Genomic DNA, 15199 nt, shown 5'->3' with positions numbered 1-15199 from the left:
CCCCCATACGCTCCTCCCAATCACCTACCCACCCACTCCCACTTCTTGGCCCTGGTGTTCCCCTGTACTGAGACATATAAAGTTTGCAAGAACAATGGGTCTCTCTTCCCAATGATGGCCAACTAGGCCATCTTCTGATACATATGCAGACATGAGCTCCTGGGGGTACTGGTTAGTTCATATTGTTGTTCCACCTACAGGGTTGCAGATCCCTTTAGCTCCTTGGGTACTTTCTCTAGCTCTTCCATTGGGGGCCCTGTGATCCTTCCAATAGCTGACTGTGAGCATCCACTTCTGTGATTGCTAGGCCCTGGCATAGTCTCACAAGAGACAGCTATATCTGGGTCCTTTCAGCAAAATCTTGCTAGTGTATGCAATGGTGTCAGCATGTGGAAGCTGATTATGGGATGGATCCCTGGGTATGGCAGTCTCTAGATGGTCCATCCTTTAATCTCAGCTACAAACTTTGTCTCTGTAACTCCTTCTATGGGTGTTTTGTTCCCAATTCTAAGAAGGGGCAACGTGTCCACACTTTGGTCTTCATTCTTCATAAGTTTTATGTGTTTTGCAAATTGTATCTTATATCTTGGGTATTCTAAGTCTCTGGGCTAATATCCACTTATCAGTGAGTACAAATCATGTGAGTTCTTTTGTGATTGGGTTATCTCACTCAGGATGATGCCCTCCAGTCCATCCATTTGCCTAAGAATTTCATAAATTCATTCTTTTTAATAGCTGAGTAGTACTCCATTGTGTAAATGTACTACATTTTCTGTATCCATTCCTCTGTTAAAGGGCATCTAGTTTCTTTCCAGCTTCTGGCTATTATAAATAAGGGTGCTATGAACATAGTGGAACATGTGTCTTTCTTAACAGTTGGAACATCTTCTGGATATATGCCCAGGAGAGGTATTGTGGGATCTTCCTGTAGTACTATGTCCAATTTTCTGAAGAACCCCAGACTGATTTCCAGAGTGGTTGTACAAGCTTGCAATCCCACCAACAATGGAGGAGTGTTCCTCTTTCTCCACATCCTCACCAGCATCTGTTGTCACCTGAGTTATTTAGCCATTCTGACTGGTGTGAGGTGGAATCTCAGGGTTGTTTTGATTTGCATTTCCCTGATGATTAAGGGTGCTGAACATTTTTTCAGGTGTTTTTCAGCCATTCGGTATTCCTCAGGTGAGAATTCGTTGTTTAGCTCTGAGCCCCATTTTTAATGGGGTTATTTGATTTTCTGGGGTACAGCTTCTTGAGTTCTTTATATATAATGGATATTAGTCCCCTATCTGATTTAGGATAGGTAAAGATCTTGTCCCAATCTGTTGGTGGCCTTTTTGTCTTATTGACAATGTCTTTTGCCTTACAGAAGCTTTGCAATTTTATGAGGTCCCATTTGTTGATTCTCGATCTTACAGCACAAGCCATTGCTGGTCTGTTTAGGAAAATTTCCCCTGTGCCCATATCTTCGAGGCTTTTGCCTACTTTCTCCTCTATAAGTTTCACTGTCTCTGGTTTTATTTGGAGTTCCTTGATCCACTTAGATTTTACCTTAGTACAAGGGGATAGGAATGGATCAATTCCCACTCTTCTACACGATAACTGCCAGGTGTGCCAGTACCATTTGTTGCAAATGCTGTCTTTTTTCCACTGGATGGTTTTAGCTTCTTTTTCAAAGATCAAGTGACCATAGGTGTGTGGGTTCATCTCTGTGTCTTTAATTCTATTCCATTGGTCTACTTGTTTGTCGCTATACCAGTACCATGCAGTTTTTATCACAATTGCTCTGTAGTACAGCTTTAGGTAGGGCATGATGATTCCACCAGAGGTTCTTTTATTCTTGAAAAGAGTTTTTGCTATCCTAGGTTTTTTGTTATGACAGATGAATTTGCAGATTGCACTTTCTAATTCGTTGAAGAATTGAGTTGGAATTTCGATGGGGATTACATTGAATCTGTAGATTGCTTTTGGTACAATACCCATTTTTACTATATTGATCCTGCCCATCCATGAGCATGGGAAATCTTTCCATCTTCTGAGATCTTCTTTAATTTCTTTCTTCAGAGACTTGAAGTTCTTATCATGCAGATCTTTCACTTCCTTAGTTAGAGTCACACCAAGGTATTTTATATTATTTGTGAGTATTGAGAAGGGTATTGTTTCCCTAATTTCTTTCTCAGCCTGTTTATCCTTTGTGTAGAGAAAGGCCATTGACTTGTTTGAGTTAATTTTATATCCAGCTACTTCACTGAAGCTGTTTATCAGGTTTAGGAGTTCTCTGGTGGAATTTTTAGGGTCACTTATATATACTATCATATCATCTGCAAAAAAGTGATATTTTGACTTCTTCCTTTCCAATTTGTATCCCCTTGATCTCCTTTTGTTGTCTAATTGCTCTGGCTAGGACTTCAAGTACAATATTGAATAGGTAGGGAGAAAGTGGACAACCTTGTCTAGTCCCTGAATTAAGTGGGATTACTTCCAGCTTCTCATCATTTACTTTGATGTTGGCTACTGGTTTGCTGTAGATTGGTTTAATCATGTTTAGGTATGGACCTCGAATTCCTGATCTTTCCAAGACTTTTATCATGAATGGGTGTTGGATTTTGTGAAATGCTTTCTCTGCATCTAACTAGATGATCATGTGGTTTTTGTCTTTGAGTTTGTTTATATAGTGGATTACGTTGATGAATTTCCATATATTTAACCATTCCTGCATCCCTGGAATGAAACCTACTTGGTCAGGATGGATGATGGTTTTGATGTGTTCTTGGATTCGCTTAGCGAGAATTTTATTAAGTATTTTTGCATCAATATTCATAAGGGAAATTGGTCTGAAATTCTCTATCTTTGTTGGGTCTTTCTGTGGTGTAGGTATCAGAGTAATTGTTGCTTTAGAATAAATTGGGTAGAGTACCTTCTGCTTCTATTTTGTTGAATAGTTTGTGAAGAACTGGAATTAGATCTTCTTTGAAGGTTTGATAGAACTCTGCATTAAACCCATTTGGTCCTGGGCTTCTATTGGTTGGGCGACTGTTATTGACTGCTTCTATTTCTTTATTGGATATAGGACTTTTTAGATCATTAACCTGATCCTGATTTAACTTTGGTACCTGGTATCTGTCTAGAAATTTGTTCATTTCATCCAGGTTCTCCAGTTTTGTTGAGTATAGCCTTTTGTAGAAGATACTGTTTTGCTTCTTCAGGATCTGTTGTTATGGCTCCCTTTTCATTTCTGATTTTTTAAATTAGGATGCTGTCCCTGTGCCCTCTAGTGAGTCTGGTTGAAGGTTTACCTATCTTGTTGATTTTCTCAAAGAACCAGCTCCTCCTTTGTTTGATTCTTTGAAAAGTTCTTCTTATTTCCACTTGGTTGATTTGATGCCTGAGTTTGATTATTTCCTGCTGTCTACTCCTCTTGGGTGAATTTGCTTCCGTTTGTTCCAGAGGTTTTAGGTGTGCTGTCAAGCTGCTAGTGTGTGCTCTCTCTAGTTTCCTTTTGGAGGCACTCAGAGCTATGAGCTTTTCTCTTAGAAATGCTTTCATTGTGTCCCATAAGTTTGGGTATGTTGTGGCTTCATTTTCTTTAAACTCTAAAAAGTCTTCAATTTCTTTCTTTATTTGTTCCTTGTCCAAGGTATCATTGAGGAGAGTGTTGTTCAGTTTCCATGTGAATGTTGGCTTTCTATTGTTTATGTTGTTATTGGAGATCAGCCTTAGTCCATGGTGGTCTGATAGGGTGCATGGGACAATTTCAATATTTTTGTATCTGTTGAGGCCTGTTTTGTGGTCAGTTTTAGAGAAGATACCATGAGTTGCTGAGAAGAAGGTATATCCTTTTGTTTTAGGATAAAATGTTCAGTAGGTATCTGTTAAATCCATTTGTTTCATAACTTGTTAGTTTCACTGTGTCTCTGTTTAGTTTCTGTTTCCATGATCTCTCCATTGATGAAAGTGGTGTGTTAAAGTCTCCCACTATTATTGTGCCAGGTGCAATGTGTGCTTTGAGCTTTACTAAAGTTTCTTTAATGAATGTGGCTGCCCTTGCATTTGGAGCATAGATATTCAGAATTGAGAGTTCCTCTTGTAGGATTTTACCCTTGATGAGTATGAAGTGCCCCTCCTTGTCTTTTTTGATAACTTTGGGTTGATAGTCGATTTTATTAGTTATTAGAATGGCTACTCAAGCTTGTTTCTTCAGACCATTTGCTTGGAAAATTGTTTTCCAGCCTTTCATTTTGAGGTAGTGTCTGTCTTTTCCCCTGAGATGGGTTTCCTGTAAGCAGCAAAATGTTGGGTCCTGTTTGTGTAGCCAGTCTGTTAGTGTATATCTTTTTATTGGGGAATTGAGTCCATTGATATTAAGAAATATTAAGGAAAAGTAATTGTTGCTTCCTGTTATTTTTGTTGTTAGAGTTGGCATTCTGTTCTTGTGGTTGTCTTCTTTTAGGTTTGTTGAAGGATTACTTTCTTGCTTTTTCTAGGACGTGGTGGGTTCTGCCCATGTATTTTTTTTTTTCTGTTATTATCCTTTGAAGGCCTGTATTTGTGGAAAGATAACATGTGAATTTGGTTTTGTAGTGGAATACTTTGGTTTCTCCATCTAAGGTAATTGAAATTTTGGCTGGGTATAGTAGCCTGGGCTGGCATTTGTGTTCTCTTAGTGTCTGTATAACATCTGTCCAGGATCTTCTGGCTTTCATAGTCTCTGGTGAAAAATCTGGTGTAATTCTGATAGGCCTGCCTTTATATGTTACTTGACCTTTTTCCCTTACTGCTTTTAATATTCTATCTTTATTTAGTGCATTTGTTGTTCTGATTATTATGTGTGGGGAGGAATTTCTGGTCCAGTCTATTTGGAGTTCTGTAGGCTTCTTGTATGATCATGGGCATCTCTTTCTCTGCACCTAACTTCTGTAGTTCCATGGATTGTAGCTAGCTTATCATTGAGTTTATAGCTAATATTCACATGTACTTGAATACATACCATATTTGTCTTACTGAGTATGGGTTCCCACACTCAGGATGATTGTTTCTAGTTGCATCCATATATCTACAGATTCCATGACTTCATTTTATTAAATGCTAAATAATACTCCATGTGTAAATGTACCACATTTTCTTTATCCATTTATATGTTAAATGGCATAAAGGTTGTTTTAAGTTTCTTGTTATTATGAATATAGCAGCTATAGACATGGTTGAGCTAGTGTCCTTATGTTAGGATGAAGTGCCCTTGGAGATATGCCTAAAAGTGGTATTGCTAGAGCTTGAGGTAGATCAATTTCCATCTTCCCAGAGATTACCATACTGATTTCCATAGTGGCTATACAAGTTTGTACTCCCACCAGGAATGTGTGAATGCTCTCCTAATTCCATTCTCATCAGCATGAACTATTATTTGTTTTATTGATCTTAGCTATTTTGTTGGATTTAAGATGAAGTCTCAAAGTAGTTTTGATTTGCATGTCCCTGATGACTAAGACTATTTAACATTTCTTTAAGTGCTTCTTAGCTATTTGAATTTTCTTTGTTGAGAATTCTGTTTAAATCTCTACCCCATCTTTGAAATGATTAATATCTTGATACTTGGTTTTTGAGTTCTTTAGCTATTTTGAATATTAGTCCATTATCAGATAGAGAGTTGGTTAAAAACCTATTCCCATTTTATAGGCTGCGGCTTTGTCCAAATCATGGTGTCTACACTCTGCAATGCAGAAGCTTTAAACTTTCATGAAGTCTCATTTATTAATTGTTGATCTTAGGGCCTGTGTAAATGGTGTTACATTCATAAAGTCTTCTCTTGTGTGCATTCAACACTTGTCTCTACTTTCTCTTCTATCAGGTTTAGAATATTTGGTTTTATGTTGGAGTCTTGATCCGTTCAGAGTTGAGTTTTGTGCAGGGTGATAAGTATGGGTGTATCTGCATTCTTCTACATGTAGACATCTAGTTTGACCAGCACCATTTGCTGAAGTTGTTTTTTTCCAGTGTGTATTTATGGCTTCTTTATCAAAAATCAGGTGTCTATACATGTGTGGATTTATGTCTGGGTCATCACTTCAATTCCATTGATTAATGTGTCTGGTTTTGTGCTAACACCATGCTGCTTTTATTATTATACCTCTTTAGTACAACTTCAAATTTGGGATGGTGATATTATTATTCAGGATTGTCTTATCTATTCTGTTTCCCTCTCCCTCTCCCTCTCCCTCTCCCTCTCCCTCTCCCCCTCCCCCTCCCCCTCCCCTCCCCCTCCCCCTCCCTCTCCCTCTCCCTCTCCCCCTCCCCTCCCCCTCCCCCTCCCCCTCCCCTCCCCCTCCCCTCCCCCTCCCCCTCCCTCTCCCCCTCCCTCTCCCCTCCCCCTCCCCTCCCCTCCCTCTCCCCCTCCCTCTCCATCTCCTCTCCTTCTTCTTCCCCTTCTCCCTCTCCCCCTCCCTCTCCCCCTCCCTCTTCCTCCCCTTCTCCTTCTCCTTATCCCTTTCCCTCCTTCTCCCCTTCTCTCTCTCCCTCCTTCTCCTCCTCTCTCTGTGTTTACATTCAAGGCTGAAAATTGTCTTTTCAAGATTTGAGAAGAATTGTGTTTGAATGTTGATGAGGATTGTACTGAATCTTTTGATAGGATGCCCTTTTATCCCATAATAATACTACATATCCATAAAAGTGAAAGACCTTTCCATCTTCTGATATCTTCAATTTCTTTCAATGTCTTACAGTTTTTATTATATATACACCTTACTTTCTTTGTAGAATTAATGTAAATGTTTTATATTATTTGAGGGTATTTTAAAAGGTATTATTTGTCTGATTTCTTTCTCAGTCAGTTTGTACTTTATATATGAGAGGGAAACTGACTTTTATGAGTTAAACTTGTATCTAAGTACTTAGGTTTCCTGGTGTAATTGTTTTGGGGGGTTGTTTTCATATACTGTAATATCATTGGCAAATACAGATACTTTGGCTTCTTCCTTTTCAATGTGCATCCCCTTGATCTTTTTCAGCTATCTTACTTATTGCTCTAGCTAAGACTTCAAGCACTATATTGAATAGGTATGGAGAGAATGGATAATATATTGCCAGCAATATTTTTGCTGACAGGACCCTGATATAGCTGTCTCTTGTGAGACTATGCCAGTGCCTGGTAAATACAGAAGTGGATGCTCACAGTCATCTATTGGATGGAATACAGAGCCCCTAGTGGAGGAGCTAGAGAAAGTACCCAAGGAGCTGAAGGGGTCTGTAACCCTATAGGAGGAACAGCAATATGAACTAACCAGTACCCCCAGAGCTCGTGTCTCTAGCTGCATATGTAGCAGAGGATGGCCTAGTTGGCCATCACTGGGAAGAGAGGCCCTTGGTCTTGCAAAGATTATATGCCCCAATACAGGGGAATGCCAGGGCCAGGAAGTGGGAGTGGGTTGGTTGGGGAGCAGGGCAGGGCAAGGGTATAGGGGACTTTTGGGATAGCATTTGAAATGTAAATTAAGAAACTATGTAATAAAAATTGTTTAAATAGTAATAACTAATAGTAGAAAAGAGAAGTGTATAGACCAAGTTCATGATGACACTATCTGCCCAGAACTATAGTAATACACAGGGATCTGTGGCAAAGTCTTCCCAACTTACAGACTGCATCATTTCTAGGAAAGAAGACACCAGACTGAGACTGTAGTCTCAGACTGATCTTTTAAGAATAAATAGCCATTTCTAGACAGTGAAATGAGACAGGTGAAAAGATCACTACAGACATCAAGAAGCAAAACCTTGACTAAAGCAGGTTGTTGCCAATGGATTTTTTCCCTTCTTGATGTGGTATGGTAAATGGTATTTTTACATGTGGAGAAATTTTAATTGTAACCATAACTTGAAGTGTTAAGACTATGAAGTTGCAATACTTTGTACAAGACTCTGTACAAGACTTTGCACTTTTACAGAAGGTGGTTGAAAAGAAGTGGCTTAAAAAGTAGGATTGATGTAAGGACATTTATGCAAGGTCATATGACTCTTCCAGAATGCTTTCTTCTTGTTTCCATAGCATCAAGTGGCCAACCAACTTTGTTTTAAACACCAGGCCCTTACCTGTAACATAACTTTTGTTTTTCTATTTTTTAACCAACTTATTTATGTGGTTGCACACCACACCACTCACATGGCATGGAAGATGATAAGTTTGTGGAGTTGGCTTTCTCCTTCTCTCATGTGAGGTCCACAAGCAAACTCAGGCTGTCAGGCTTGGCAACAAGTGCCAGGCCTTTCTAAGCTATCTTAGTGGCTCGGCTTTTGTGCAGTGCTCATAAATCATAAATGCTGATTGCATTTGGTCACTAAACCCTTATTAATTGAATACCTTCTATATTCAAGATTGTGATAATGGAGTAAATCAAACTTAGAAAAAATCTTTTTGTGCATGTGAATTTCTGTAGTTGGAGACACAATTCTGCCATATAGCTGTGTTGAAACCATCTATGTTTCCTAGACCTGCTTTGAGCTTATGATCAGTTCTGTTGTCTCTGCATCCCAAGTTCTGGGATTGCAGGCATCTACCATCATGCCTGCCATAGATTTTCCATAGAAACCCTGCGTAAGGTTTTCTCTCAGAATATTCATAATATACATAAATACCTTCAGGTCCTGATACAGGTCAGAAAACAAAAGGCAGTACTGTGATAAAATGACAATGACATTATTTTAAAGGAGTCCAAGAGAATTATTCTCTGAAAAAAATGTGACATATAAGTTGAACCCTAAATAGTGAGGAAAAGTGATAATGTAATGAATTCTGATCAGAGAGTCTTATGCAATTGCAAATATCCTGAAGTGAAAACAAACAGCTTATTCATGAGTCAGTAAAAAGGCATTTTGGTATTTGTAACCCTAGAACTATGGAGACTGAGACAGGAATATCACAAATTTGAGCCCAGCTTATGGTACATAATGACTTCAAGGTCAGGTTTGACTATATAAGGTGACTGGGGGGAGAGAGAGAGAGAGAGAGAGAGAGAGAGAGAGAGAGAGAGAGAGAGTGAGTTTGAAATAATGTAAGCATCCATGTAATCAGCCAGTAATAGATACCTTTCAAATATCTAAGTCTGTATGGTTTGTTTGTTATTAGTGTATTGGAGTATTTCATAAGAAAAAAGAGATTAATGCTTTTTATCAAGTAATAATTATTAAGCTGGATTGTCTAGTTTTATTTACTGAACATTTATTATGTATATATATGAATATATGAATTTGAATATGAATATGAATAGATATGTATTTGAATACACACACATACACACACATATACATATATACATATATATATATCTATTTATGGATTAATTTCTATAGGCTATGTATTTGTATATAATATATATGGGTGATTGTGGCTGTATGTATGGTATGACACACATATGGAAATCCAAGTACATCTTTTAGGAGTGGGGTCTCCTGTGAACTATGATCTGTGAACTGTGGGTTCAATGATTAAATTCAGTTTGCCAGACTCCTGGAGCAAAAACTTTGACTTGATAATCAGTTTTGTCAGCCATATTATATTTGGTTGTAAAACAGCTGAATGAAGTAAGCAACATCATTCTTAATTTATTGAAGGTGGAATTGAAACATTCAGAAAATTAGAAACCCTTCCAAGCCTAGCTAATAAGTAACAACTAGGGCTACCTACCATCTTAGAATAGAGGTTTCTAAGGATTTGGAAAGCCTGGAGGAGTTCCTCATTTTCCTCTAAAACTTTAACTTTTTTTTAACCCAGTAGCTTTGGAGTTGGACTTCTGTCCTCATTATTCTCAATAAGCTTTAATGCAGTTTAATGTATACAAAAATGTTTTCATAGATGCTCTCTGCAGTATGGCTAGGAAAAGGGAAGTAATGCCCTCATGCTTCTGATGGGAATTCTGACTCAGATTTTGCTCTCTGATCATCTTTTAGGCATATTTGAAATCTACTGCCAAGCAGGCAGCCACCGAGAGGAAGGGATGAGGGCAATTTATAATGTCTCTCAGTGTTCTAGTCATCAAGACAGCCCACGCCAACACTACCAAGCTTCAAGAGTCTACTATATCATGGCAGAAGAGATAGAGTGGGATTATTGCCCTGATAGAAGCTGGGAACTGGAATGGCATAACACATCTGAGAAGGACAGGTAAGGCTTCAGAAAAGGTGTGGTCACAGCTCATAAAATCATTTCATGGGTGAATTTCCTAAAACTAAATGTAGGAGGCATGTTTATAATTTCACTGAGTATGATGAGAACTGAGATCAGAATGGAGGAATCCTGAATTTCAGTACTTTGTTTCTTCTATATTCATTATCATGGAGCTGAAGAAAAAGACTTTGCTATATTCTTGACCTCTTAGCATTGCTTCCCTTCTAATTAGCTAAAACTTACCTGCACTAGGATTTAAAGTTCATAGCGATTTATTCAAGCAATGAAATGCCTTAAGGTCATTTATTAAGGTACAGACTAAGCTGTGAAGCAGAAAAAGTCCAAAAACAGAGTAGTATAAATAAGATACAATTTTATCTGTTACTTACATATGAATCCAGTTCTGGCAAGTGAACTATGCTGCCCTCAATTCCTACTTTCATCTTTGGGATCAAGATGCTCATTTTAGTTATGGCTATTCCCAGCTTTCAAGTACGGTAAGCAACATTGTCTGTAAGGATAGACTTTGAAGTTGTATATATTATATTTTCTCATGTCGTATCTCCCAAGCTTTTCACATGAATATGTGTAACTATAAATAAACATAGACAATGTAACATCTATGTGAACATCCAAATGTCCCAATAAAACCTAGGTGATTTTTTTTTTTTTTTTTTTTTTGGTTTTTCGAGACAGAGTTTCTCTGTGTAGCGCTGGCTGTCCTGAAACTCACTCTGTAGACCAGGCTGGCCTCGAACTTAGAAATCTACCTGCCTCTGCCTCCCAAGTGCTGGGATTAAAGGCATGTGCCACCACTGCCCCGCCCTAGGTGATTCTATTACTAAAAAGAGGGAGAAGAAAACACAAACTGAGGTATTATTAATATTATTAAAGTATTATTAAATTTAATATTATTAAAACTATTATTATTCACAATAGTTTTCTTTAGTATGTGACTTTTTTGTCAATTCTTGACCTTTATAAGTTGATTGTTTTCATTGAAGTCTTCATGTGAACTTCCTGGGTGAGCTAAGAAATGTGAATTTCTTTTTGTCAGCCTTGATTTCATCTAGCATGCATCGCTGATATTACATTACTAGAGAATAAGGAAGGGTAGGAACAGCAGGCTTCATTCTGTGTCCTGTCTTTCCTTCTGCACTACACTGTCTCTGTACATAATCCTGTCAACTCTGGACTAGTGATTATATATTTGAGACTCACCTATTGGAATGTTTACTGTCAACTGTTAAGTATCCGATAATGAGAAATCTGTATGTTTCTATATCTTCCCATTTTTGATCTCCAATGGCAACTATTGATGCTCAATTGAAACTTTGTGCCTCATCCTTTTGTTAAAATAATTTCAAATCTAAAGCTATTAAGGCTGTAATCAAAGCCACAAGTTTCTGTATCTTCGGTAAGTTATACTGGAAATAAACTGCAAATATCTATTGAGGATGATGGAAATAATATACACAGGTTTAGGAACCTACTATTTTCAATTATGGTATTATAATTTGACATTATAATGAATAGATATATATTCCCTTTCATATTGGGCATGAGAATAGTTTTACCTTAATTTCCCCACATCTGAAAATAAAGGTTGAAGGTCAGATGCTAATAACAGTCTTTGGATTCCTCTAGCTATGGCCATGTTTTCCTGAGCAATAAAGATGGGCTCCTGGGTTCCAAATATAAGAAAGCTGTATTCAGGGAATACACTGATGGTACTTTCAGAATACCTCGGCCAAGGTCTGGACCAGAGGAGCACTTGGGAATCCTGGGTAAGGGAATTCTACTTATATCCTAGCATCTAAAGAGTGGGTTGATTCTAGGGCATCTATATCATATCAGAGAGGTTTCCCCATCCCTAATTCTCAAAATTTTTATGTGAAATATTAAGAGTACCGTCCTATTTTATAAAATGGCCATGAATATAAATACTGAAAGAAAAGAGGGAAATAAGAATTCTGCTGTAACATGGAACAAAAATGTTTCAATTTTCTATACCTTTGATACTTGGATCCTCTGAAGGTAGTAGATTTTATGATTCCAGAGGCAGGAGAATTTATGAATTTATGTATTCTTTTACAACAAATAAAAAACAAAATGATAAACAGAGGCACTATTATTCCCATACATTAATTTAATCATGGCCATATGGTGCTTTTATACAATGGCTTTTTTTTTCATTCTAGACCAGACAGGAACCACTTACCTCTGAAGAGATTACAGCTATTCTATGTGCTAAATATGGAAAAATTTCAACCCTTACTATCAACTATTCTGCAAAATTCAGATTCTCTAGAGCCTTTGGTTATTATGTAGAGAAAAATAGGGTGAGAAAATTGGAGATAATGGGAAGTCTATTTCTGTGCTTGAAGTATCCTCATGCTGTGGGTAGCAATACCAATTTTAAGACTTCTGAATCTGAAAACGGTACTAGGTACAATTTTTTTTTTTAAGTCTTGGGAAGATTAACTCCCATTTCACTACCCTACTAATGAATCTTGTGCTTCTTTTGTATCTATCAGGTCCACTTATCAGAGGAGAGGTTGGTGATATCTTGACTGTAGTGTTCAAGAATAAGGCCAGTCGACCATATTCTATACATGCCCATGGAGTTCTAGAATCTAACACTGGTGGGCCACAGGCTGCTGAGCCTGGTGAGTTGGAGCACTTAATGAACAGACAAAGGCTTTACAATCCTTTTACTTTAGTCTTCTGGTTTATTCCTTTCAACATATTACATTCTTGGGCTGGGCAGGTCACTTAATGAAAGGTAGAGGCAATTAACCGGTGAATTGGAGTTCTAGGAAGGTTTTCTTTTGTAATTTCAGTAGCTCATGTATTTCAGTTGATAATCCATCATGTACAAGATAATCTCATTTTATTCTTTTCCAAGTTCCTTAAAGTGTAAATTATGTTGTTTATGTGTACTAATAAGTAACTTTTGGTTACTATAAGGAAATACCAGAGATAGTCTACTTTACAAATAAGAGGTGTTTATTTGGCTCACAGTTCTGTAATTATAAGGTCTGAGAACCACATTCAGCAATGACCTTGAATTTTGAGACAGTACAAACCATCACTTGATGAGACAGAAAATGAATGTGTGTATACTTGTCTAGTCTCTTCAGAAAGCTTTTCCCAGTGTTCTAGCAAATTAACTTCCCCAAGATCACATCTCTAAATGCTGTAGCTGGATGGAATTTGAACCATTTTATTACTTTACAATAGGATGTAAATCTCAACACCTGGGGTGTTATGTGACGGCCAAACCATACCTGAACTAAACCTTTATATTTTTCTCCCATTTAATGTTGGTATCTGTGGCTGTAAATGTGTCATTTATAGCATCTCATCAAGGTTATTTTTTTCATTGTAGGGTGTTATTTAGTTGTCTTTATAAGTTTTTAAATTTTATTTTTAATTATTTTTTCAAATTCTTGCTATGTTTATATATTACATATAACACAGTGTTTTGTAAAGACAATGTCATGGAAGTATATACTGCACATTGAGCATATTTCCCTGCCAATATACCCTCACTCTTGCATTTTATCCTTCCACTCATTTGTTCTTCAGGACAGTTTTACTTATACTTTTAGGTCATATATACATACATGTTTTTATGCATCTCAATAAAATCTAAGTATGATTAAATGGATGAAAGTGTATGATATTTGTGTTTCTGACTTAATTTGATTAAAATGATTTTCTCCAGTTTCATGCATTTTCCTGAAAAATTACACAACTTTGTCCTTCCTTATGGCTGAAAAGGATTCCTTGTTTATATATGCCACATTTTATTTATCCGTCCTTCAGTTAGAAACAGGTTAGTTCCATATCTTTGCTACTGAGAATAATGCTGTGATAAAACATTGATGCCCAAGGATATTTGTGGTATGTTTGTTGACTTGTAAATACCCAGGAGAGATTTTCTTGAAGAACCCCATACTGATTTCCATAGCAACCAGACTACATTTCTTTGCTACCAGAAGTGTGTAAGGGTTCCTTTTCTGTTTTCTTACTGACTGCTGTCTGGGACTGGGATGAGATGGAATATCACTGGAGTTATAAGTTCTATGTCTTTGATCAGTAGTGAGTTTGAATAGTTTTTATATGATTGCTCTTTGTATTGCAGATGAGAACTGTTTACTAGTTCATTTATTAATTGAATTGTTTGATATCTTACAGTTTACTTTTCTAAATTCTTTTTTTTATATTCTACATAATATTCTTGTCAGATATTTATCTAACAGATTTTCTTCCATTCTATACTCCGTCTTTTCACTCATTAACTGGAAACTGTGCAGTGCTTTTGAATTGTATGAGGTTTTGTTTGCCATTTGTCAGCATCATTTACTGAAAAAAGGTAATCTAATTTTGGAAGTCCTTTCATATACCTCTGCCTTGAGGTGTTTTCTATGCTATTCCGCTTAATGATTTCACCAGTTCAGGGTTAAGTCATAGGTTAATTTGGGGTTGGCTTTTGGAGTGAATTCAAGTGCATATGGCTATCCAGTTTTACTAGCAATCTTTTTTGAAGAGGTTTCTCTAAAATGTATATTTTTGAAATTAATGTTAGATATCTGGTGGTTATTTCTACATGGGCTTATAGCTGTGTTCTCTATCCTATGGATTTGTGTTTCTGCTTTATGCCAGCACGATGCTATTTTTTTTTATCTTTGTCTGTGCAGTTTAACATGAAACCAAGGATTATTCTTTCTGCTCAGGATTGCTTTGGCTATCCAAGGTGTTTATTTTTAGTATTTTGTATGTATGCTTTCACATGAATTTTAAAATTATTTTTAATTGTGTGAAGTACACCATTGGAATTCTATGGGGATCATATTGTATTTGTAGATTACTCTGAGTACTATAACCAGTTGCACAATATTAATTTTTCCATAACCATGGGAGATATTTCATCTCATAGTGTCTTGCTTTAATTCTTTCTTTAGTGTTATAAAATTTTTAACATAGAGGTTTTTCACTTCTTCATTTGTTTGTTTGTTTTGTTTTCTTTGAAAGAAAGCCTCA

The 15199-nt window shown here is 37.0% G+C and overlaps 1 protein-coding gene across 5 annotated transcripts in view; it reads left to right on the top strand.

The window, feature by feature from the left end:
• Positions 1 to 15199, top strand: part of Heph (hephaestin) — a 109710-nt gene that overhangs the window by 60855 nt on the left and 33656 nt on the right. For all 5 annotated transcript variants that reach the window (XM_085838107.1, XM_085838106.1, XM_085838108.1 and 2 more), the window contains exons 14-16: positions 9934 to 10147; positions 11798 to 11937; positions 12688 to 12819. In XM_085838107.1, coding sequence (XP_085694233.1) covers positions 9934 to 10147; positions 11798 to 11937; positions 12688 to 12819 — 486 coding nt within the window. The remainder of the gene's footprint in view (positions 1 to 9933; positions 10148 to 11797; positions 11938 to 12687; positions 12820 to 15199) is intronic.

This window comes from Mus caroli, unplaced genomic scaffold (assembly GCF_978045245.1).
Source record: "Mus caroli unplaced genomic scaffold, Mus_caroli_1 scaffold_5, whole genome shotgun sequence".
In the NCBI taxonomy this organism is placed as follows: domain Eukaryota; kingdom Metazoa; phylum Chordata; class Mammalia; order Rodentia; family Muridae; genus Mus; species Mus caroli.
The sequence above is the reverse complement of the archived record's forward strand: the minus strand, read 5'-3'. Positions and strand labels throughout refer to the sequence as shown.